General features: G+C 54.7%; 1 protein-coding gene across 4 annotated transcripts in view; it reads left to right on the top strand.

The window, feature by feature from the left end:
- Nucleotides 1–25386, top strand: part of LOC129811012 (rab GTPase-activating protein 1-like) — a 157220-nt gene that overhangs the window by 108322 nt on the left and 23512 nt on the right. For all 4 annotated transcript variants that reach the window (XM_055862108.1, XM_055862097.1, XM_055862116.1 and 1 more), the window contains 3 exons: nt 2095–2238; nt 3938–3979; nt 4923–5051. In XM_055862108.1, coding sequence (XP_055718083.1) covers nt 2095–2238; nt 3938–3979; nt 4923–5051 — 315 coding nt within the window. The remainder of the gene's footprint in view (nt 1–2094; nt 2239–3937; nt 3980–4922; nt 5052–25386) is intronic.

The raw sequence follows: 25386 nt of genomic DNA, 5'->3' as shown, positions 1-25386 counted from the left end.
TAAATTATATATAAATAAATCATTGGCAACCAGAAATATATAAATTATATATAAATAAATCACTGGCAACCAGAAATATATAAATAAATCACCAGCAACCAGAAATATATAAATAAATCACAGGCAACCAGAAACATATAAATTATATATAAATAAATCACTGGCAACCAGAAATATATAAATAAATCACAGGCAACCAGAAATATATAAATAAATCACCGGCAACCAGAAACATATAAATTATATATAAATAAATCACTGGCAACCAGAAATATATAAATAAATCACCGGCAACCAGAAACATATAAATTATATATAAATAAATCACAGGCAACCAGAAATATATGAATAAATCACCGGCAACCAAAAAAGCAGCCTCTGGATGTATGTTTTTCTGCTTGGTTAAAGCAGGGTTCAGTTCAGTGCCAGTTATTTTCTTTGTTAGAGCCAAATAGCCAAATTTGTATTTCTATACAATAATCAGAGCATTATTAGTTTAATTATTAGTGTGAAGCCATTATGGGAGATGAACACCCCTTGCGGCCGGTGCGGTGGCTACGGGAGGAGGAATGGTTATTTTGAGGGAGGAAGTCGGGCCAACGAGGAGGAGTCTTGGTTAGACGGGGGAGCGGTATAGTTTTTTGACCGCACTTGCTCGCACTTACATGATATCTTGAATTTACTGCAAACAATAGCCTTCATTTATTGCCTTATAAGGTATTATAATTAGAGGAATTATAAGGAACATTTTCGTTTTCCTGTCTTTTATATTAGAAAGTCTGTAAGTTTTTTTATGCTTGAACGATGAAGCATCCTTTTGTTTGTAAACTTGCAATCCGAAGTGCCACACGACCATCATCTCTGTGGACTGCAGTAAAGCCTGCGGTGAGTGTGTGTCTGAAAGAGCCCCTCTCTCGCCAGGGAAGTGGTCATATTTATTGGATGGAATGGAGAAAATATGCCACAACATTATTGTCCTGCGGTGGAATGTAGACAACAGTCACGATAACAGCTGAAAACTCTCTCAGAACGTAGAAGGGTCAGCATTTGACCATCAGGTATTCCAAGACGGGTGAACAATGGGTCGACGCTTCCACCGTGCTGGAGTCAGCACACCAGTTGTTGTTGATGAAAAAGCAATCCCCTCCCCCCTGGATGTCCCCGACTCCACCGTCTTGTCGGCATGGTGAATGGAGAATCCACCGTCTTGTCGGCATGGTGAATGGAGAATCCACCGTCTTGTCGGCATGGTGAATGGAGAATCCACCGTCTTGTCGGCATGGTGAATGGAGAATCCACCGTCTTGTCGGCATGGTGAATGGAGAATCCACCGTCTTGTCGGCATGGTGAATGGAGAATCCACCGTCTTGTCGGCATGGTGAATGGAGAATCCACCGTCTTGTCGGCATGGTGAATGGAGAATCCACCGTCTTGTCGGCATGGTGAATGGAGAATCCACCGTCTTGTCGGCATGGTGAATGGAGAATCCACCGTCTTGTCGGCATGGTGAATGGAGAATCCACCGTCTTGTCGACATGGTGAATGGAGAATCCACCGTCTTGTCGGCATGGTGAATGGAGAATCCACCGAGTTGGATAGCCATGGGGGTATCTTGTCCGAAAGCCGTATTTTAGAACAGCTGAGAAGATTGCAGTTTCGAGAGTCCTGTTGGTAGCAAGAATGTAGGGAAGAGGTGGCCGGTTCTCCCTTCGCCTTAATCTTGCCAGGATCCCCCCTCGCTTGCCTGTAACGTCAGTGTTTCCTCTTGGGTAGCCCCAAAATTGGGTCGGAATTTCAGAGAGATCCCAGGGCAGGTAATTCCGGCTTCAACTTCGACTTAAGGTAAGTAACTGCCGATCTGATGTTCTAAAGTTCTTGTTGGTTGTAAGAAAGGATAGAGGATACATTTAGACAAAATTAAGTACAAATAAATTACTAAAGAATCACAAAATAGCAAAGTTGGGTCAGAGCTTGCAACACGGAGGCCATTCAATACAAAGCCATCTTCACATCTTCTGTGTGTGTGTGTATGTGTGTGTTCTGCTGTTGTTCATGACTGTAATGTAACTGTTTCTCTCTATACTTTTCTAATAGGAGTACATCCCAGACCTGTATAACCACTTCCTGAATGTGGGTCTTGAGGCTCATATGTACGCCTCTCAGTGGTTCCTTACACTCTTCACAGCCAAGTTCCCCCTCTACATGGTGTTCCACATCATAGACCTGCTACTCTGTGAGGTATCGATCTCCCTAACCCCTATACCCTCACCCCTAACCCTATACCCTCACCCCTATACTCTCTCCCTAACCTCTATCCCCTCTCCCTAAAACTTTCTGGCTTTCTACCCTCACTTCCTGTCTCCACGGCTTTCTACCCTCACTTCCTGTCTCCTCGGCTTTCTACCTGCACTTTCTTTCTTTCTGAAGTCAATCTCTCTTTCTGTGTCCCCCAACCCTTCCTTTCACTTTGTGTTTCTCTACCAACCCTCTCACTCCCTCTACCGTCTCTCTCTACCAACCCTCTCCCTCCCTCTACCGTCTCTCTCTCTACCAACCCTCTCACTCCCTCTACCGTCTCTCTCTCTACCAACCCTCTCACTCCCTCTACCGTCTCTCTCTACCAACCCTCTCCCTCCCTCTACCCTCTCTCTCTACCAACCCTCTCACTCCCTCTACCGTCTCTCTCTACCAACCCTCTCCCTCCCTCTACCGTCTCTCTCTACCAACCCTCTCACTCCCTCTACCTTCTCTCTCTACCAACCCTCTCCCTCCCTCTACCCTCTCTCTCTCTACCAACCCTCTCCCTCTCTCTACCAACCCTCTCACTCCCTCTACCGTCTCTCTCTACCCACCCTCTCCCTCCCTCTACCGTCTCTCTCTCTACCAACCCTCTCACTCCCTCTACCGTCTCTCTCTACCCACACTCTCCCTCCCTCTACTCTCTCTTTCTACCAACCCTCTCCCTCCCTCTACCGTCTCTCTCTCTACCAACCCTCTCCCTCCCTCTACCTTCTCTCTCTCTACCAACCCTCTACCGTCTCTCTCTACCAACCCTCTCCCTCCCTCTACCTTCTCTCTTTCTACCGACCCTCTCCCTCCCTCTACCTTCTCTCTCTCTACCAACCCTCTCCCTCCCTCTACCTTCTCTCTCTCTACCAACCCTCTACCGTCTCTCTCTACCAACCCTCTCCCTCCCTCTACCTTCTCTCTCTCTACCAACCCTCTCCCTCCCTCTACCTTCTCTCTCTCTACCAACCCTCTACCGTCTCTCTCTACCAACCCTCTCCCTCCCTCTACCTTCTCTCTCTCTACCAACCCTCTCTCTCCCTCTACCATCTCTCTCTACCAACCCTCTCCCTCCCTCTACCCTCTCTCTCTACCAACCCTCTCCCTCCCTCTACCCTCTCTCTCTACCAACCCTCTCCCTCCCTCTACCCTCTCTCTCTACCAACCCTCTCTCTCTCTCTACCAACCCTCTCCCTCTCTCTACCAACCCTCTCCCTCCCTCTACCTTCTCTACCAACCCTCTCCCTCCCTCTACTCTCTCTCTACCAACCCTCTCCCTCCCTCTACCTTCTCTCTCTCTACCAACCCTCTCCCTCCCTCTACCTTCTCTCTCTCTACCAACCCTCTCCCTCCCTCTACCTTCTCTCTCTCTACCAACCCTCTACCCTCTCTCTCTACCAACCCTCTCCCTCCCTCTACCCTCTCTCTCTACCAACCCTCTCCCTCCCTCTACCGTCTCTCTCTCTACCAACCCTCTCCCTCCCTCTACCGTCTCTCTCTACCAACCCTCTCCCTCCCTCTACCGTCTCCCTCTACTCTGTGTCTCTCTACTAACCCTCTCCCTTGTTTCTTTCCTGTCTCCCCCTCTTACCTGTACTCTACTCCCCCCTTCAGTAACTCATTGTCTCTTTTTTTCTCTTCTCTGTCTCAGGGCATCAGTGTGATCTTCAACGTGGCTCTGGCTCTCCTGAAGGTAAGTAAGCCACCAGTCTGTGTACACAAACACATACACACACACACTACATGCACACACACACACTACATGCACACACACACACTACATGCACACACACACACTACATGCACACACACACACACTACATGCACACACACACTACATGCACACACACACTACATGCACACACACACACACACTACATACACACCCACTACCTGCACACACACACACACACACTACCTGCACACACACACACACACACTGCATGCACACACACTACATGCACACACACACACTACATGCACACACACACACACTACATATATATATATACACACACACACTACATACACACACACTACATGCACACACACACTACTTGCACACACACACTACATGCACACACACTTTACATACACACACACTGCATGCACACACACACACTACATACACACACACATTACATACACACGCACTGCATGCACACACACACTGCATACACACACACACATTACATACACACACACACACACACACACACACACTACATAACACACACACACTACATGCACACACACACACACACACTGCATGCACACACACACACTGCATGCACAGACACACTACATACACACACACACTACATATAGACACACACACTACATACATACACACACACACACACACACACACACACTACATACATACATACTACACACTACACACCACAATACATACATACACACACTACACACACACACACACACACACACACACACACACACACACACACACACACACATACTACACACATGGTTCCTCCCCCTCTATGCTCTGTTCCTGACAGTAGTATACATGGTAGACTGTGATTGAGGGGGGTCTTGGATGGAACCGAGGATATACCAGAGCCTCTCTAGCTGGGACAGGTCTCTCTTTGTCTCTTCTCTCCTGATTGTAGACCTCAAGGGAAGACCTGCTGGCAACAGACTTTGAGGGGGCGCTCAAGTTCTTCCGGGTCCCGGTTCCCAAACGCTACCGCTCAGAGGAGAACGCTAAGAAACTGATGGAGCTGGCCTGCAGCATGAAGGTACTACAATATTCACTGGCTGAAGTGCTGCTCATCCCTGCCTCTACTCTGTCATGTTGAATCTACCCTGGCTAACTCTGTCATGTTGAATCTACCCTGGCTAACTCTGTCATGTTGAATCTACCCTGGCTAACTCTGTCATGTTGAATCTACCCTGGCTAACTCTGTCATGTTGAATCTACCCTGGCTAACTCTGTCATGTTGAATCTACCCTGGCTAACTGTGTCATGTTGAATCTACCCTGGCTAACTCTGTCATGTTGAATCTACCCTGGCTAACTCTGTCATGTTGAATCTACCCTGGCTAACTCTGTCATGTTGAATCTACCCTGGCTAACTCTGTCATGTTGAATCTACCCTGGCTAACTCTGTCATGTTGAATCTACCCTGGCTAACTCTGTCATGTTGAATCTACCCTGGCTAACTGTGTCATGTTGAATCTACCCTGGCTAACTCTGTCATGTTGAATCTACCCTGGCTAACTCTGTCATGTTGAATCTACCCTGGCTAACTCTGTCATGTTGAATCTACCCTGGCTAACTCTGTCATGTTGAATCTACCCTGGCTAACTCTGTCATGCTGAATCTACCCTGGCTAACTGTGTCATGTTGAATCTACCCTGGCTAACTCTGTCATGTTGAATCTACCCTGGCTAACTCTGTCATGTTGAATCTACCCTGGCTAACTCTGTCATGTTGAATCTACCCTGGCTAACTCTGTCATGTTGAATCTACCCTGGCTAACTCTGTCATGTTGAATCTACCCTGGCTAACTCTGTCATGTTGAATCTACCCTGGCTAACTGTGTCATGTTGAATCTACCCTGGCTAACTCTGTCATGTTGAATCTACCCTGGCTAACTGTGTCATGTTGAATCTACCCTGGCTAACTCTGTCATGTTGAATCTACCCTGGCTAACTCTGTCATGTTGAATCTACCCTGGCTAACTCTGTCATGTTGAATCTACCCTGGCTAACTGTGTCATGTTGAATCTACCCTGGCTAACTCTGTCATGTTGAATCTACCCTGGCTAACTCTGTCATGTTGAATCTACCCTGGCTAACTCTGTCATGTTGAATCTACCCTGGCTAACTCTGTCATGTTGAATCTACCCTGGCTAACTCTGTCATGTTGAATCTACCCTGGCTAACTCTGTCATGTTGAATCTACCCTGGCTAACTGTGTCATGTTGAATCTACCCTGGCTAACTCTGTCATGTTGAATCTACCCTGGCTAACTGTGTCATGTTGAATCTACCCTGGCTAACTCTGTCATGTTGAATCTACCCTGGCTAACTGTGTCATGTTGAATCTACCCTGGCTAACTCTGTCATGTTGAATCTACCCTGGCTAACTCTGTCATGTTGAATCTACCCTGGCTAACTCTGTCATGTTGAATCTACCCTGGCTAACTCTGTCATGTTGAATCTACCCTGGCTAACTTTGTCATGTTGAATCTACCCTGGCTAACTCTGTCATGTTGAATCTACCCTGGCTAACTCTGTCATGTTGAATCTACCCTGGCTAACTGTGTCATGTTGAATCTACCCTGGCTAACTCTGTCATGTTGAATCTACCCTGGCTAACTGTGTCATGTTGAATCTACCCTGGCTAACTGTGTCATGTTGAATCTACCCTGGCTAACTGTGTCATGTTGAATCTACCCTGGCTAACTGTGTCATGTTGAATCTACCCTGGCTAACTGTGTCATGTTGAATCTACCCTGGCTAACTCTGTCATGTTGAATCTACCCTGGCTAACTCTGTCATGTTGAATCTACCCTGGCTAACTGTGTCATGTTGAATCTACCCTGGCTAACTCTGTCATGTTGAATCTACCCTGGCTAACTGTGTCATGTTGAATCTACCCTGGCTAACTCTGTCATGTTGAATCTACCCTGGCTAACTGTGTCATGTTGAATCTACCCTGGCTAACTCTGTCATGTTGAATCTACCCTGGCTAACTCTGTCATGTTGAATCTACCCTGGCTAACTCTGTCATGTTGAATCTACCCTGGCTAACTCTGTCATGTTGAATCTACCCTGGCTAACTTTGTCATGTTGAATCTACCCTGGCTAACTCTGTCATGTTGAATCTACCCTGGCTAACTCTGTCATGTTGAATCTACCCTGGCTAACTGTGTCATGTTGAATCTACCCTGGCTAACTCTGTCATGTTGAATCTACCCTGGCTAACTGTGTCATGTTGAATCTACCCTGGCTAACTGTGTCATGTTGAATCTACCCTGGCTAACTGTGTCATGTTGAATCTACCCTGGCTAACTCTGTCATGTTGAATCTACCCTGGCTAACTGTGTCATGTTGAATCTACCCTGGCTAACTGTGTCATGTTGAATCTACCCTGGCTAACTGTGTCATGTTGAATCTACCCTGGCTAACTGTGTCATGTTGAATCTACCCTGGCTAACTCTGTCATGTTGAATCTACCCTGGCTAACTCTGTCATGTTGAATCTACCCTGGCTAACTCTTTCATGTTGAATCTACCCTGGCTAACTCTGTCATGCTGAATCTACCCTGGCTAACTCTGTCATGCTGAATCTACCCTGGCTAACTCTGTCATGTTGAATCTACCCTGGCTAACTCTGTCATGTTGAATCTACCCTGGCTAACTCTGTCATGTTGAATCTACCCTGGCTAACTCTGTCATGTTGAATCTACCCTGGCTAACTCTGTCATGTTGAATCTACCCTGGCTAACTCTGTCATGTTGAATCTACCCTGGCTAACTCTGTCATGTTGAATCTACCCTGGCTAACTCTGTCATGTTGAATCTACCCTGGCTAACTCTGTCATGTTGAATCTACCCTGGCTAACTGTGTCATGTTGAATCTACCCTGGCTAACTGTGTCATGTTGAATCTACCCTGGCTAACTGTGTCATGTTGCATCTACCCTGGCTAACTCTGTCATGTTGAATCTACCCTGGCTAACTCTGTCATGTTGAATCTACCCTGGCTAACTGTGTCATGTTGAATCTACCCTGGCTAACTCTGTCATGTTGAATCTACCCTGGCTAACTCTGTCATGTTGAATCTACCCTGGCTAACTGTGTCATGTTGAATCTACCCTGGCTAACTGTGTCATGTTGAATCTACCCTGGCTAACTCTGTCATGTTGAATCTACCCTGGCTAACTCTGTCATGTTGAATCTACCCTGGCTAACTCTGTCATGTTGAATCTACCCTGGCTAACTCTGTCATGCTGAATCTACCCTGGCTAACTCTGTCATGTTGAATCTACCCTGGCTAACTCTGTCATGTTGAATCTACACTGGCTAACTCTGTCATGTTGAATCTACCCTGGCTAACTCTGTCATGTTGAATCTACCCTGGCTAACTGTGTCATGTTGAATCTACCCTGGCTAACTGTGTCATGTTGAATCTACCCTGGCTAACTCTGTCATGTTGAATCTACCCTGGCTAACTCTGTCATGTTGAATCTACCCTGGCTAACTCTGTCATGTTGAATCTACCCTGGCTAACTCTGTCATGTTGAATCTACCCTGGCTAACTCTGTCATGTTGAATCTACCCTGGCTAACTCTGTCATGCTGAATCTACCCTGGCTAACTCTGTCATGCTGAATCTACCCTGGCTAACTCTGTCATGTTGAATCTACCCTGGCTAACTCTGTCATGCTGAATCTACCCTGGCTAACTCTGTCATGCTGAATCTACCCTGGCTAACTCTGTCATGCTGAATCTACCCTGGCTAACTCTGTCATGTTGAATCTACCCTGGCTAACTCTGTCATGTTGAATCTACCCTGGCTAACTTTGTCATGTTGAATCTACCCTGGCTAACTCTGTCATGTTGAATCTACCCTGGCTAACTCTGTCATGTTGAATCTACCCTGGCTAACTCTGTCATGCTGAATCTACCCTGGCTAACTCTGTCATACTGAATCTACCCTGGCTAACTGTGTCATGTTGAATCTACCCTGGCTAACTCTGTCATGTTGAATCTACCCTGGCTAACTCTGTCATGCTGAATCTACCCTGGCTAACTCTGTCATGTTTAATCTACCCTGGCTACCTCTGTCATGTTGAATCTACCCTGGCTAACTCTGTCATGTTGAATCTACCCTGGCTAACTCTGTCATGTTGAATCTACCCTGGCTAACTCTGTCATGTTGAATCTACCCTGGCTAACTCTGTCATGCTGAATCTACCCTGGCTAACTCTGTCATGTTGTTTTCTCTTTAGTTTGAATCTACTCTGGTCAATTGAGTCACTTAATGTTTTCTTCGGTTTGTGTCTTGATTAGCGTTTGGTTGGCATACTGTACAAGGAAATAACTGTGTGGCTGTACAGTAGAAACACACAAACAGTAAGTTGGTTCAGAATCTAGTCCCTTTTACAAGCTAATGAACATCTGGGTGAATTAGATTGAATGCAGGGAGGGCATTCCTTCTTACTGGAAAATGAGTGGATCAATTACCAGTTATATATGAGGCTTTGATTCTAATGTAGCAGTTGATATGCTTCAATAATGGCTGGATCAGGAAGCAGTTGTAACAGTCCTGACCTGTTTTATGTTGTTTTTATGTGTTTATGGTCAGGGCATGTGTTTTGGGTGGGCAGTCTATGTTATCTGTTTCTATGTTGGTTTTGGTTTGCCTGGTATGGCTCTTGATTAGAGGCAGGTGGTTTGCGTTTTCCTCTAATCAAGAGTCATATTTAGGTAGGGCATTCTCACTGTTTGTTTGTGGGTGATTGTCTCCTGTGTCAGTATGTTTGTTCGTACCACACTGGACTGTAGCGTTTGTTTGTTTCGTTTTCGTTTCGATGTCGTCTGTTTCCTGTACGTAAGTTTATGTTTAGTTATGTAAGGTTATGTTCAGGTTTCGTCAACGTCGTTTTGTTATTTTGTAGTTTGAAAGTGTTTTGTTTCGTTTCGTGTTTGCCATCATCGTTGTTTAATAAAGATGGCTTATTTCCCAAAGCCTGCGTTTTGGTCTGAGGATCCTTCTCTCCTCACCTCATCCGAGGATGAGGAGAGCGACACCTATTACAGAATCACCCACCAACAAACAGAGACCAAGCGGTATGGGAATGCTCGACGGAGCAACAAGGACTTCTGGACTTGGGAGGAGATCCTGGACGGTAGAGGACCCTGGGCGCAAACTGGAGAATATCGCTGCTCTCGTGAGAAGAGTGAGGCAGCCACAGCCCAGGAGCGGTGGTTTAAGGAGGCAGCTAGGAGACGTGGATGGAAGCCGGAGAATCAAGCTCGAAACCGGAATTATGAGGGGACACGTCTTGCACGGAAGCCCGAAAAGCCCGTGAGTAACTCCCAAAAATTTCGTGGGGGGGGGCTAAAGGGTAGTGGGCCAAGGGCAGGTAGGAGACCTGCGCCCACTTCCCAGGCTAACCGTGGAGAGCGGGAGTACGGGCAGACACCGTGTTACGCAGTAGAGCGCACGGTGTCTCCTGTACGTGTGCATAGCCCGGTGCGGGTTATTCCACCTCCCCGCACTGGTAGGGCTAGATTGGGCATTGAGCCAGGTGTCATGAGGCCGGCTCAACGCGTCTGGTCTCCAGTGCGTCTCCTCGGGCCGGCATACATGGCACCTGCCTTACGCGTGGTTTCCCCGGTTCGCCTACACAGCCCGGTGCGGGTTATTCCACCTCCCCGTACTGGGCGGGCGACCGGGAGCATTCAACCAGGTAAGGTTGGGCAGGCTCAATGCTCAAGAGAGCCAGTACGCCTGCACGGTCCGGTATTTCCGGCGCCACCTCCCCGCCCCAGCCTAGTACCTACAGTGCCTACACTACGCACTAGGCTACCAGTGCATTTCCAGAGCCCTGTTCTTCCTCCACGCACTCTCCCTATAGTGCGTGTATCCAGTTCGGTGCCTCCAGTTCCGGCCCCACGCACTAAGCCACCTGTGCGTCTCCTAAGTCCTGTACACACTGTATATTCTCCCCCTACTAATCCTGATGTGCTTGTCCTCAGCCCGGCGTCACCAGTGCCGGTACCACGCATCAGGGATAGAGTAGGCTTTGAGAATACAGTGTGCCCTGTCCCTGCTCCCCGCACTAGTAGGAAGGTGCTTATCATTAGCACGGTGCCTCCAGTTCCGGCACCACGCACCAGGTCTACAGTGCGCCGTATCCGGCCAGAGCCATCCGTCTCCCCAGCGCCATCTGAGCCATCCGTCTCCCCAGCGCCATCTGAGCCATCCGTCTCCCCAGCGCCATCTGAGCCATCCGTCTGCCAGGAGCCTGCAAAGCCGCCCGTCTGCCATGAGCCTGCAAAGCCGCCCGTCTGCCATGAGCCTACAGAGCCATCCGCCAGACAGGAGCCGCTAGAGCCGTCAGCCAGACAGGAGCCGCTAGAGCCGCCCGCCAGACAGGATCTGCCAGAGCCGCCAACCAGACAGGATCTGCCAGAGCCGCCAACCAGACAGGATCTGCCAGAGCCGCCAACCAGACAGGATCTGCCAGAGCCGCCAGCGAGCCATGAGCAGCCAGAGCCGTCAGAGAGCCATGAGCAGCCAGAGCCGTCAGAGAGCCATGAGCAGCCAGAGCCGTCAGAGAGCCATGAGCAGCCAGAGCCGTCAGAGAGCCATGAGCAGCCAGAGCCGTCAGAGAGCCATGAGCGTCGAGAGCCGTCAGCCTGCCATGAGCGTCGAGAGCCGTCAGCCTGCCATGAGCGTCGAGAGCCGTCAGCCTGCCATGAGCGTCGAGAGCCGTCAGTCTGCCATGAGCGTCGAGAGCCGTCAGCCTGCAAGGACCTGCCAGAGCCGTCCAAACAGGACCTGCCAGAGTCCTTCAGCCGGGATCTGCCCCTTGTCCCGGTGTTGCCCCTTGTCCCGGTGTTGCCCCTTGTCCCGGTGTTGCCCCTTGTCCCGGTGTTGCCCCTTGTCCCGGTGCTGCCCCTTGTCCCGGTGCTGCCCCTTGTCCCGGTGCTGCCCCTTGTCCCGGTGCTGCCCCTTGTCCCGGTGCTGCCCCTTGTCCCGGTGCTGCCCCTTGTCCCGGTGCTGCCCCTTGTCCCGGTGCTGCCCCTTGTCCCGGTGCTGCCCCTTGTCCCGGTGCTGCCCCTTGTCCCGGTGCTGCCCCTTATTCCGGTGCTGGTCCTTGTTCCGGTGCTGCCCCTTGTCCCGGTGCTACCCCTTGTCCCGGTGCTGCCCATTGTCCCGGTGCTGCCCCTTGTTCCGGTGCTGGACGTTTATTTAGGGGAGGGTAGTGTTAGGGTGGTCAGTAGAAGGGGTAGACAGAAGAGGGGAGTGACTATGGTGGTATGGGGACAGCGTCCTGAGCCGGAACCACCACCGTGGTCAACTGCCCACCCGGACCCTCCCCTGGACTTTGTGCTGGTGCGCCCGGTGTGCGCATCTTGAGGGGGGGGTACTGTAACAGTCCTGACCTGTTTTATGTTGTTTTTATGTGTTTATGGTCAGGGCATGTGTTTTGGGTGGGCAGTCTATGTTATCTGTTTCTATGTTGGTTTTGGTTTGCCTGGTATGGCTCTTGATTAGAGGCAGGTGGTTTGCGTTTTCCTCTAATCAAGAGTCATATTTAGGTAGGGCATTCTCACTGTTTGTTTGTGGGTGATTGTCTCCTGTGTCAGTATGTTTGTTCGTACCACACTGGACTGTAGCGTTTGTTTGTTTCGTTTTCGTTTCGATGTCGTCTGTTTCCTGTACGTAAGTTTATGTTTAGTTATGTAAGGTTATGTTCAGGTTTCGTCAACGTCGTTTTGTTATTTTGTAGTTTGAAAGTGTTTTGTTTCGTTTCGTGTTTGCCATCATCGTTGTTTAATAAAGATGGCTTATTTCCCAAAGCCTGCGTTTTGGTCTGAGGATCCTTCTCTCCTCACCTCATCCGAGGATGAGGAGAGCGACACCTATTACAGCAGTCAGTAGTGTATGACTGAAATGGAATACTACTCCTAAATAACCTGTGGAGGGAAGTGTTGAGCTGCAGGAGAAACTGTCAGATATATAGCCTGTGAATAACCTTTTATCCTGGGCTCTTTACTCACCTAGAAAGTCCCTCATATTTGACATCTTATATGAATGTATCTACATATTTGGAAATGCATCTAAAAACATCTGCCATAATTCTCAGATGTATTTGTCTAATCCCAAACGGCATACTCTGCTCTGCCTGGACCTAGAAACTCTGGTGTGTGCTTAAACACATTTATCTTACACATTTGGACTGCATCTAACAACCTTTTCTCAGAGGAGGTTGGCTTATCCTAAACTACATTACACATACAGTCCATTTGGTCAGAGATGACCTGTGTCCTTGTACTCTGACTCAGACAGGTGTTCTGTTTGGCCAGCTGGCTATAGAACAGGCCTGTCTTGTCTCATGGCTTATATTTATATCATATAACACAACTGTCTACCATATCAATTGTGTTTTTGTAATGGCAGTAATGATCACATGACCAGTAATTAAAAGGGTATGTTAGAACCAAGGTAGGCCGAGGGGTCAGGCCTGAGGTCATGCACCTCTGACATCTGACCTTTTTGACAGGACTGGTCACCTGACCCCGCTCCCTGGTAGAGAGGCCGTTTTAGAGAAGGATAAGGATCTTAAGGGCTGAAAGGTACAGGCAAGGTCCTCAGGGTGACACACAAACACACACACACACTGAGATCCTCAGTGTCACCAAGCTGTCACCAGAAATCTAATTCTGTCACTGCGGCGACCGCAAGGACAAAGTAAAACCCAGAGCCAGGTGGCAGGATCTGAGAGGTGGACCAGATTCCTTTCTCCTCTCAGCTTCCTACATCTCCTCTCAGCTTCCTGCATCTCCTCTCAGCTTCCTGCATCTCCTCTCAGCTTCCTACATCTCCTCTCAGCTTCCTGCATCTCCTCTCAGCTTCCTGCATCTCCTCTCAGCTTCATGCATCTCCTCTCAGCTTCCTGCATCTCCTCTCAGCTTCCTGCATCTCCTCTCAGCTTCCTGCATCTCCTCTCAGCTTCCTGCATCTCCTCTCAGCTTCCTACATCTCCTCTCAGCTTCCTGCATCTCCTCTCAGCTTCCTGCATCTCCTCTCAGCTTCCTACATCTCCTCTCAGCTTCCTGCATCTCATCTCAGCTTCCTACATCTCCTCTCAGCTTCCTGCATCTCCTCTCAGCTTCCTACATCTCCTCTCAGCTTCCTGCATCTCCTCTCAGCTTCCTGCATCTCCTCTCAGCTTCCTGCATCTCCTCTCAGCTTCCTGCATCTCCTCTCAGCTTCCTGCATCTCCTCTCAGCTTCCTACATCTCCTCTCAGCTTCCTGCATCTCCTCTCAGCTTCCTACATCTCCTCTCAGCTTCCTGCATCTCCTCTCAGCTTCCTACATCTCCTCTCAGCTTCCTGCATCTCATCTCAGCTTCCTACATCTCCTCTCAGCTTCCTGCATCTCCTCTCAGCTTCCTACATCTCCTCTCAGCTTCCTGCATCTCCTCTCAGCTTCCTGCATCTCCTCTCAGCTTCCTGCATCTCCTCTCAGCTTCCTACATCTCCTCTCAGCTTCCTGCATCTCCTCTCAGCTTCCTGCATCTCCTCTCAGCTTCCTGCATCTCCTCTCAGCTTCCTGCATCTCCTCTCAGCTTCCTGCATCTCCTCTCAGCTTCCTACATCTCCTCTCAGCTTCCTACATCTCCTCTCAGCTTCCTACATCTCCTCTCAGCTTCCTGCATCTCCTCTCAGCTTCCTGCATCTCCTCTCAGCTTCCTGCATCTCCTCTCAGCTTCCTGCATCTCCTCTCAGCTTCCTGCATCTCCTCTCAGCTTCCTGCATCTCCTCTCAGCTTCCTGCATCTCCTCTCAGCTTCCTGCATCTCCTCTCAGCTTCCTGCATCTCCTCTCAGCTTCCTGCATCTCCTCTCAGCTTCCTGCCTCCCCTCTTAACCCCCTGCCTCCCCTCTTAACCCCCTGCCTCCCCTCTTAACCCCCTGCCTCCCCTCTTAACCCCCTGCCTCTCCTCTCAACCCCCTGCCTCTCCCCTCAGCCTCCAGCCTCTCCCCTCAGCCTCCAGCCTCTCCCCTCAGCCTCCAGCCTCTCCCCTCAGCCTCCAGCCTCTCCACTCAACCCCATGCCTCTCCTCTCAACCCCCTGCCTCTCCTCTCAAACCCTGCCTCTCTTCTCAACCCCCTGCCTCACCTCTCAACCCCCTGCCTCACCTCTCAACCCCCTGCCTCTCCCCTCAACCCCCTGCGGTCTCCACTCAACCCCCTGCCTCACCTCTCAACCCCCTGCCTCACCTCTCAACCCCCTGCCTCACCTCTCAACCCCCTGCCTCTCCCCTCAACCCCCTGCCTCTCCCCTCAACCCCCTGCCTCTCCACTCAACCCCCTGCCTCTCCACTCAACCCCCTGCCTCTCCACTCAACCCCCTGCCTCTCCACTCAACCCCCTGCCTCTCCTCTCAACCCCCTGCCTCTCCTCTCAACCCCCTGCCTCTCCTCTCAACCCCCTGCCTCTCTTCTCAACCCCCTGCCTCACCTCTCAACCCCCTGCCTCACCTCTCAACCCCCTGCCTCTCCCCTCAACCCCCTGCCTCACCTCTCAACCCCCTGCCTCTCCTCTCAACCCCCTGCCTCACCTCTCAACCCCCTGCCTCTCCCCTCAACCCCCTGCCTCTCCCCTCAACCCCCTGCATCTCCACTCAACCCCCTGCCTCTCCTCTCAACCCCCTGCCTCACTTCTCAACCCCCTGCCTCACTTCTCAACCCCCTGCCTCACCTCTCAACCCCCTGCCTCTCCCCTCAACCCCCTGCCTCTCCCCTCAACCCCCTGCCTCTCCCCTCAACCCCCTGCCTCTCCACTCAACCCCCTGCCTCTCCACTCAACCCCCTGCCTCTCCACTCAACCCCCTGCCTCTCCACTCAACCCCCTGCCTCTCCACTCAACCCCCTGCCTCTCTTCTCAACCCCCTGCCTCACCTCTCAACCCCCTGCCTCTCCCCTCAACCCCCTGCCTCTCCCCTCAACCCCCTGCCTCTCCCCTCAACCCCCTGCCTCTCCCCTCAACCCCCTGCCTCTCCACTCAACCCCCTGCCTCTCCACTCAACCCCCTGCCTCTCCACTCAACCCCCTGCCTCTCCCCTCAACCCCCTGCCTCTCCCCTCAACCCCCTGCCTCTCCTCTCAGCCCCCTGCCTCTCCACTCAACACCCTGCCTCTCCCCTTAACCCCCTGCCTCTCCTCTCAACCCCCTGCCTCCTGCCTCTCCTCTCTTCACAGCCTCCTTCCTCTCCTCTCCTCTCAGCCTCCTGCCTCTACTTTCTTCACAGCTCCCTGCCTTTCCTCTGAGCCTCCTGCCTCTCCTCTCAACCCCCTGCCTCTCCTCTCAGCCTCCTGCACCTCCCCTCAGTCCCCTGCCTCTCCCCTCAACCCCCTGCGGTCTCCACTCAACCCCCTGCCTCACCTCTCAACCCCCTGCCTCACCTCTCAACCCCCTGCCTCTCCCCTCAACCCCCTGCCTCTCCCCTCAACCCCCTGCCTCTCCACTCAACCCCCTGCCTCTCCACTCAACCCCCTGCCTCTCCACTCAACCCCCTGCCTCTCCACTCAACCCCCTGCCTCTCCACTCAACCCCCTGCCTCTCCACTCAACCCCCTGCCTCTCCACTCAACCCCCTGCCTCTCCACTCAACCCCCTGCCTCTCCTCTCAACCCCCTGCCTCTCCTCTCAACCCCCTGCCTCTCCTCTCAACCCCCTGCCTCTCTTCTCAACCCCCTGCCTCACCTCTCAACCCCCTGCCTCACCTCTCAACCCCCTGCCTCTCCCCCCAACCCCCTGCCTCACCTCTCAACCCCCTGCCTCTCCTCTCAGCCCCCTGCCTCACCTCTCAACCCCCTGCCTCTCCCCTCAACCCCCTGCCTCTCCACTCAACCCCCTGCCTCTCCACTCAACCCCCTGCCTCTCCTCTCAACCCCCTGCCTCTCCTCTCAACCCCCTGCCTCTCTTCTCAACCCCCTGCCTCACCTCTCAACCCCCTGCCTCACCTCTCAACCCCCTGCCTCTCCCCTCAACCCCCTGCCTCACCTCTCAACCCCCTGCCTCTCCTCTCAACCCCCTGCCTCACCTCTCAACCCCCTGCCTCTCCTCTCAACCCCCTGCCTCTCCCCTCAACCCCCTGCATCTCCACTCAACCCCCTGCCTCTCCTCTCAACCCCCTGCCTCACTTCTCAACCCCCTGCCTCACTTCTCAACCCCCTGCCTCACCTCTCAACCCCCTGCCTCTCCCCTCAACCCCCTGCCTCTCCCCTCAACCCCCTGCCTCTCCCCTCAACCCCCTGCCTCTCCACTCAACCCCCTGCCTCTCCACTCAACCCCCTGCCTCTCCACTCAACCCCCTGCCTCTCCACTCAACCCCCTGCCTCTCCACTCAACCCCCTGCCTCTCTTCTCAACCCCCTGCCTCACCTCTCAACCCCCTGCCTCTCCCCTCAACCCCCTGCCTCTCCCCTCAACCCCCTGCCTCTCCCCTCAACCCCCTGCCTCTCCACTCAACCCCCTGCCTCTCCACTCAACCCCCTGCCTCTCCACTCAACCCCCTGCCTCTCTTCTCAACCCCCTGCCTCACCTCTCAACCCCCTGCCTCACCTCTCAACCCCCTGCCTCTCCCCTCAACCCCCTGCCTCTCCACTCAACCCCCTGCCTCTCCACTCAACCCCCTGCCTCTCCACTCAACCCCCTGCCTCTCCCCTCAACCCCCTACCTCTCCCCTCAACCCCCTGCCTCTCCCCTCAACCCCCTGCCTCTCCCCTCAACCCCCTGCCTCTCCCCTCAACCCCCTGCCTCTCCTCTCAACCCCCTGCCTCCTGCCTCTCCTCTCTTCACAGCCTCCTTCCTCTCCTCTCCTCTCAGCCTCCTGCCTCTACTTTCTTCACAGCTCCCTGCCTTTCCTCTGAGCCTCCTGCCTCTCCTCTCAACCCCCTGCCTCTCCTCTCAGCCTCCTGCACCTCCCCTCAGTCCCCTGCCTCTCCCCTCAACCCCCTGCGGTCTCCACTCAACCCCCTGCCTCACCTCTCAACCCCCTGCCTCACCTCTCAACCCCCTGCCTCTCCCCTCAACCCCCTGCCTCTCCCCTCAACCCCCTGCCTCTCCACTCAACCCCCTGCCTCTCCACTCAACCCCCTGCCTCTCCACTCAACCCCCTGCCTCTCCACTCAACCCCCTGCCTCTCCACTCAACCCCCTGCCTCTCCACTCAACCCCCTGCCTCTCCACTCAACCCCCTGCCTCTCCACTCAACCCCCTGCCTCTCCTCTCAACCCCCTGCCTCTCCTCTCAACCCCCTGCCTCTCCTCTCAACCCCCTGCCTCTCTTCTCAACCCCCTGCCTCACCTCTCAACCCCCTGCCTCACCTCTCAACCCCCTGCCTCTCCCCCCAACCCCCTGCCTCACCTCTCAACCCCCTGCCTCTCCTCTCAACCCCCTGCCTCACCTCTCAACCCCCTGCCTCTCCCCTCAACCCCCTGCCTCTCCCCTCAACCCCCTGCATCTCCACTCAACCCCCTGCCTCTCCTCTCAACCCCCTGCCTCACTTCTCAACCCCCTGCCTCACTTCTCAACCCCCTGCCTCACTTCTCAACCCCCTGCCTCTCCCCTCAACCCCCTGCCTCTCCCCTCAACCCCCTGCCTCTCCCCTCAACCCCCTGCCTCTCCCCTCAACCCCCTGCCTCTCCCCTCAACCCCCTGCCTCTCCCCTCAACCCCCTGCCTCTCCACTCAACCCCCTGCCTCTCCACTCAACCCCCTGCCTCTCCACTCAACCCCCTGCCTCTCTTCTCAACCCCCTGCCTCACCTCTCAACCCCATGCCTCACCTCTCAACCCCCTGCCTCTCCCCTCAACCCCCTGCCTCTCCCCTCAACCCCCTGCCTCTCCCCTCAACCCCCTGCCTCTCCCCTCAACCCCCTGCCTCTCCACTCAACCCCCTGCCTCTCCACTCAACCCCCTGCCTCTCCACTCAACCCCCTGCCTCTCCCCTCAACCCCCTACCTCTCCCCTCAACCCCCTGCCTCTCCCCTCAGCCCCCTGCCTCTCCACTCAACACCCTGCCTCTCCCCTTAACCCCCTGCCTCTCCTCTCAACCCCCTGCCTCCTGCCTCTCCTCTCTTCACAGCCTCCTTTCTCTCCTCTCCTCTCAGCCTCCTGCCTCTACTTTCTTCACAGCTCCCTGCCTTTCCTCTGAGCCTCCTGCCTCTCCTCTCAACCCCCTGCCTCTCCTCTCAGCCTCCTGCACCTCCCCTCAGCCTCCTGCACCTCCCCTCAGTCTCCTGCCTCTCCCCTCAGCCTCCTGCCTCTCCTCTCAGCCTCCTGCACCTCCCCTCAGTCTCCTGCACCTCCCCTCAGTCTCCTGCCTCTCCCCTCAGTCTCCTGCCTCTCCCCTCAGCCTCCTGCCTCTCCGCTCAGCCTCCTGCCTCTCCGCTCAGCCTCCTGCCTCTCCCCTCAGCCTCCTGCCTCTCCCCTCAGCCTCCTGCCTCTCTCCTCATTCTCCTGCCTCTCCTCTCCTTGCAGCCTCTCCTCTCCTTTCAACCTCCTGCTTCCTCTCAGCCTCTTGCCTTTCCCCTCAGCCTCCTGCCTCTACTCACCTTGCAGCCTCCTGCCTCTCCTCTCCTTTCAACCTCCTGCTTCCTCTCAGCCTTCTGCCTCTACTTTCCTCACAGCTCCCTGCCTCTCCTCTTCTCCTCTCAGCCCCCCCCCCCCCCTCCTCTCTCCTCTCCTTCTCTCTTATTTTCCACTCTCTACCACCCTGTTCTGCCCAGGAGCTCTACCAGTCTCCCACTGAGCTATCTTACATCACTGGTAGATTAGCATTGAGGTAATGTTTGTATTACTCTACTTTAGTCTGTACAAGCTACTTTACAGAGGCAAGCAGGTGTTACAGTAATATGAGTCCCTCCTTTAGTCCCAGGGACTTTACTCTGCTCAGAATCAACCAGTTGTTTTCTACTGTGGCTTTAGTAAGAGAGAGACGTACAGCAGAGCCACTGTTTACAGGCAGTACACACCCACACACATAGTCTGTATAGTGCATACACAGTGAAACACACACACAAGCTCAAACTCTCTCTCTTTTTCTCACACACACACACACACACACACACACACACACACATATCCTTCCCTTTTTTGTAAGCGCTGTAGTTGTGTGGTTGTGCAGTTCTATAAATGTACTTGGTTCCAGAGCCTGGTTCCTATGTGTGTGTGTCTTTCACTGTGTATGCACTATACAGTGTGTGTGTGTGTGTGTGTGTGTGTTTTATATAGCGCTCAGGTGCAGGATTAGAGATTAACTCTAACAACAGACACACACACACAGACAGACAGCACAGAGCTTCAGTGTTTTTCAAACAGCCGTGGAGTGAGGGCATTTTTCTCTCTCACTCAACTGCTACAGTCGACTACTTGGCCCTTTCAGTAGATCGTGTGAATGTGATAGTGAGGGAATTCAGTTCTAGCTTACAAAAGAAGTTCTCTCACAAATAAACAAAAACATTTTTATTCAAGCTTTATACAATGATCACATGTACACAGACACACACTGTTTAGTGCACACAGTTTATTTCATCAGCACGTTGGAAGACTTGGAGTTTTAGGGATGACTCTTTCAGATCCGGGTAGACACATACTTAGGATGAAGATACTCTCATCCTGTCATAGGTTGTGTCACTGGTGTCCAGTTTGCTAGTCTCCAAGTCTGCTGTCGTTCTGGGACGGCTGCTGTCGGTCTGGGACGGCTGCTGTCGTTCTGGGAAGGCAGCTGTCGGTCTGGGAAGGCAGCTGTCGGTCTGGGACGGCAGCTGTCGGTCTGGGACGGCTGCTGTCGGTCTGGGAAGGCAGCTGTCGGTCTGGGAAGGCAGCTGTCGGTCTGGGACGGCAGCTGTCGGTCTGGGACGGCTGCTGTCGTTCTGGGACGGCTGCTGTCGGTCTGGGACGGCTGCTGTCGGTCTGGGAAGGCAGCTGTCGGTCTGGGAAGGCAGCTGTCGGTCTGGGACGGCAGCTGTCGGTCTGGGACGGCTGCTGTCGTTCTGGGAAGGCAGCTGTCGGTCTGGGAAGGCAGCTGTCGGTCTGGGACGGCAGCTGTCGGTCTGGGACGGCTGCTGTCGTTCTGGGAAGGCAGCTGTCGGTCTGGGACGGCTGCTGTCGTTCTGGGAAGGCAGCTGTCGGTCTGGGACGGCAGCTGTCGGTCTGGGACGGCTGCTGTCGTTCTGGGACGGCTGCTGTCGGTCTGGGACGGCTGCTGTCGGTCTGGGACGGCTGCTGTCGGTCTGGGACGGCTGCTGTCGGTCTGGGACGGCTGCTGTCGGTCTGGGACGGCAGCTGTCGGTCTGGGACGGCTGCTGTCGGTCTGGGACGGCTGCTGTCGTTCTGGGACGGCTGCTGTCGGTCTGGGACGGCTGCTGTCGGTCTGGGACGGCAGCTGTCGGTCTGGGACGGCTGCTGTCGGTCTGGGACAGATTGAGTCACTGTCTAGATGGGCACCTCCTGACTTCAACCCTCTAATTTTATCACAGTGCCTGCCTGCCGTTCTGTCTCAACCTCACTATGGACTGTGGACCCGCCTTAATCTCATTTGCCACAAAACGCACACTCACACACACACACACACGCACATTCAAATATTGAAGGCTAGCATTGAAAGTCATGTAGGCTGTGCTGTTCCAGATTCAAACACACCCACTAGCTCCTGAGCCATGATAGCAGGGGTGTCAGTAATGTAGCCAGGTTACCCACTATAGCTGAATCTGCAGTCATCACTGGGTTCATTATGGACCGCTCTTCCACAACAGACCCGGTTCTGTACTGTGGTCTGAGCCGGAGGAAATCACAGCCGGCTAAATAGATCTCATTTACAACGTGCTGCCTGCTGGAGAAAGAGCATATTTACACCCCTACACACACACACACACACACACACACACACACACACACACACACACACACACACACACACACAGACACACACACACACACACACACACACAGACACACACACACAGACACACACACACACACAGACACACAGACACACAGACACAGAGGAGGGAAGGGGAGAGAGGAAGAGGAGGGGAGAGAAGTGGAGGGGATGTAAGGGGAAGGGAGGGAAGAGGATGGAAGGGAGGGAGGGGGAGGGAAGAGGACGGGAGGGGAGAGAAGAGGACGGGAGGGGAGGGAAGAGGACGGGAGGGGAGAGAAGAGGACGGGAGGGGAGGGAAGAGGACGGGAGGGGAGAGAAGAGGACGGGAGGGGAGGGAAGAGGACGGGAGGGAGGGAAGAGGACGGGAGGGAGGGAAGAGGACGGGAGGGAGGGAAGAGGACGGGAGGGGAGGGAAGAGGACGGGAGGGAGGGGAGGGAAGAGGACGGGAGGGAGGGGAGGGAAGAGGACGGGAGGGAGGGGAGGGAAGAGGACGGGAGGGAGGGAAGAGGACGGGAGGGAGGGAAGAGGACGGGAGGGGAGAGAAGAGGACGGGAGGGGAGGGAAGAGGACGGGAGGGAGGGAAGAGGACGGGAGGGGAGGGAAGAGGACGGGAGGGGAGAGAAGAGGACGGGAGGGGAGGGAAGAGGACGGGAGGGGAGGGAAGAGGACGGGAGGGAGGGGAGAGAAGAGGACGGGAGGGGAGGGAAGAGGACGGGAGGGAGGGAAGAGGACGGGAGGGAGGGAAGAGGACGGGAGGGGAGAGAAGAGGACGGGAGGGGAGGGAAGAGGACGGGAGGGAGGGAAGAGGACGGGAGGGAGGGAAGAGGACGGGAGGGGAGGGAAGAGGACGGGAGGGAGGGAAGAGGACGGGAGGGGAGGGAAGAGGACGGGAGGGAGGGGAGGGAAGAGGACGGGAGGGGAGGGAAGAGGACGGGAGGGAGGGAGGGAGGGAAGAGGACGGGAGGGAGGGAGGGAAGAGGACGGGAGGGGAGGGAAGAGGACGGGAGGGAGGGAAGAGGACGGGAGGGGAGAGAAGAGGACGGGAGGGGAGGGAAGAGGACGGGAGGGAGGGAAGAGGACGGGAGGGGAGGGAAGAGGACGGGAGGGGAGAGAAGAGGACGGGAGGGGAGAGAAGAGGACGGGAGGGGAGGGAAGAGGACGGGAGGGAGGGAAGAGGACGGGAGGGAGGGAAGAGGACGGGAGGGGAGAGAAGAGGACGGGAGGGGAGGGAAGAGGACGGGAGGGAGGGAAGAGGACGGGAGGGAGGGAAGAGGACGGGAGGGGAGGGAAGAGGACGGGAGGGAGGGAAGAGGACGGGAGGGGAGGGAAGAGGACGGGAGGGAGGGGAGGGAAGAGGACGGGAGGGAGGGGAGGGAAGAGGACGGGAGGGGAGGGAAGAGGACGGGAGGGAGGGAGGGAGGGAAGAGGACGGGAGGGAGGGAGGGAAGAGGACGGGAGGGAGGGGAGGGAAGAGGACGGGAGGGAGGGAAGAGGACGGGAGGGAGGGAAGAGGACGGGAGGGGAGGGAAGAGGACGGGAGGGAGGGAAGAGGACGGGAGGGAGGGAAGAGGACGGGAGGGGAGGGAAGAGGACGGGAGGGAGGGGAGGGAAGAGGACGGGAGGGAGGGAGGGAAGAGGACGGGAGGGAGGGAAGAGGACGGGAGGGGAGAGAAGAGGACGGGAGGGGAGGGAAGAGGACGGGAGGGAGGGAAGAGGACGGGAGGGGAGGGAAGAGGACGGGAGGGAGGGGAGGGAAGAGGACGGGAGGGAGGGGAGGGAAGAGGACGGGAGGGGAGGGAAGAGGACGGGAGGGAGGGGAGGGAAGAGGACGGGAGGGAGGGAGGGAGGGAAGAGGACGGGAGGGAGGGAGGGAAGAGGACGGGAGGGAGGGGAGGGAAGAGGACGGGAGGGAGGGAAGAGGACGGGAGGGAGGGAAGAGGACGGGAGGGGAGGGAAGAGGACGGGAGGGAGGGAAGAGGACGGGAGGGAGGGAAGAGGACGGGAGGGGAGGGAAGAGGACGGGAGGGAGGGGAGGGAAGAGGACGGGAGGGAGGGAGGGAAGAGGACGGGAGGGAGGGGAGGGAAGAGGACGGGAGGGAGGGAAGAGGACGGGAGGGAGGGAAGAGGACGGGAGGGGAGGGAAGAGGACGGGAGGGAGGGAAGAGGACGGGAGGGAGGGAAGAGGACGGGAGGGAGGGAAGAGGACGGGAGGGGAGGGAAGAGGACGGGAGGGAGGGGAGGGAAGAGGACGGGAGGGAGGGAAGAGGACGGGAGGGAGGGGAGGGAAGAGGACGGGAGGGGAGGGAAGAGGACGGGAGGGAGGGAGGGAGGGAAGAGGACGGGAGGGAGGGAAGGGAAGAGGACGGGAGGGGAGAGAAGAGGACGGGAGGGAGGGAAGAGGACGGGAGGGGAGGGAAGAGGACTGGAGGGGAGAGAAGAGGACGGGAGGGGAGGGAAGAGGACGGGAGGGGAGAGAAGAGGACGGGAGGGAGGGAAGAGGACGGGAGGGGAGGGAAGAGGACGGGAGGGAGGGAAGAGGACGGGAGGGAGGGAAGAGGACGGGAGGGAGGGAGGGAAGAGGACGGGAGGGAGGGAGGGAAGAGGACGGGAGGGAGGGAAGAGGACGGGAGGGGAGAGAAGAGGACGGGAGGGGAGGGAAGAGGACGGGAGGGGAGGGAAGAGGACGGGAGGGGAGGGAAGAGGACGGGAGGGAGGGAAGAGGACGGGAGGGAGGGAAGAGGACGGGAGGGAGGGAAGAGGACGGGAGGGGAGGGAAGAGGACGGGAGGGAGGGAGGGAAGAGGACGGGAGGGAGGGAAGAGGACGGGAGGGGAGGGAAGAGGACGGGAGGGGAGGGAAGAGGACGGGAGGGGAGGGAAGAGGACGGGAGGGGAGGGAAGAGGACGGGAGGGAGGGAAGAGGACGGGAGGGAGGGAAGAGGACGGGAGGGAGGGAAGAGGACGGGAGGGGAGGGAAGAGGACGGGAGGGAGGGAAGAGGACGGGAGGGAGGGAAGAGGACGGGAGGGGAGGGAAGAGGACGGGAGGGAGGGAAGAGGACGGGAGGGAAGGGAAGAGGACGGGAGAGGAGGGAAGAGGACGGGAGGGGAGAGAAGAGGAGTGGAGGGAAGAGGGGAGGGAGAAGAAGAGGGAAGGGAAGAGGAGGGAAGGGGAGAGAAGAGGAGGGGAGTGAAGGGGAGGGGAGGGGAGGGGAGGGAAGGGGAGAGAAGAGGACGGGAGAGAAGAGGACGGGAGAGAAGAGGACGGGAGAGAAGAGGACGGGAGAGAAGAGGAGGGGAGGGAAGGGGAGGCAGAGCATCGAAATAAATGTTAATGAAGCTTGTTTTGCGTCGCACAGACAGATGCATGGTTGTTCATGGGTTTTTATTAAATGGGAAGAGGTGCTATACTGTACATGCAGGATGACCTTCAAGTAGCTCGTGCTT

This window comes from Salvelinus fontinalis, chromosome 2, assembly GCF_029448725.1.
Source record: "Salvelinus fontinalis isolate EN_2023a chromosome 2, ASM2944872v1, whole genome shotgun sequence".
Classification (NCBI taxonomy): Eukaryota; Metazoa; Chordata; class Actinopteri; order Salmoniformes; family Salmonidae; genus Salvelinus; species Salvelinus fontinalis.
The sequence above is the reverse complement of the archived record's forward strand: the minus strand, read 5'-3'. Positions and strand labels throughout refer to the sequence as shown.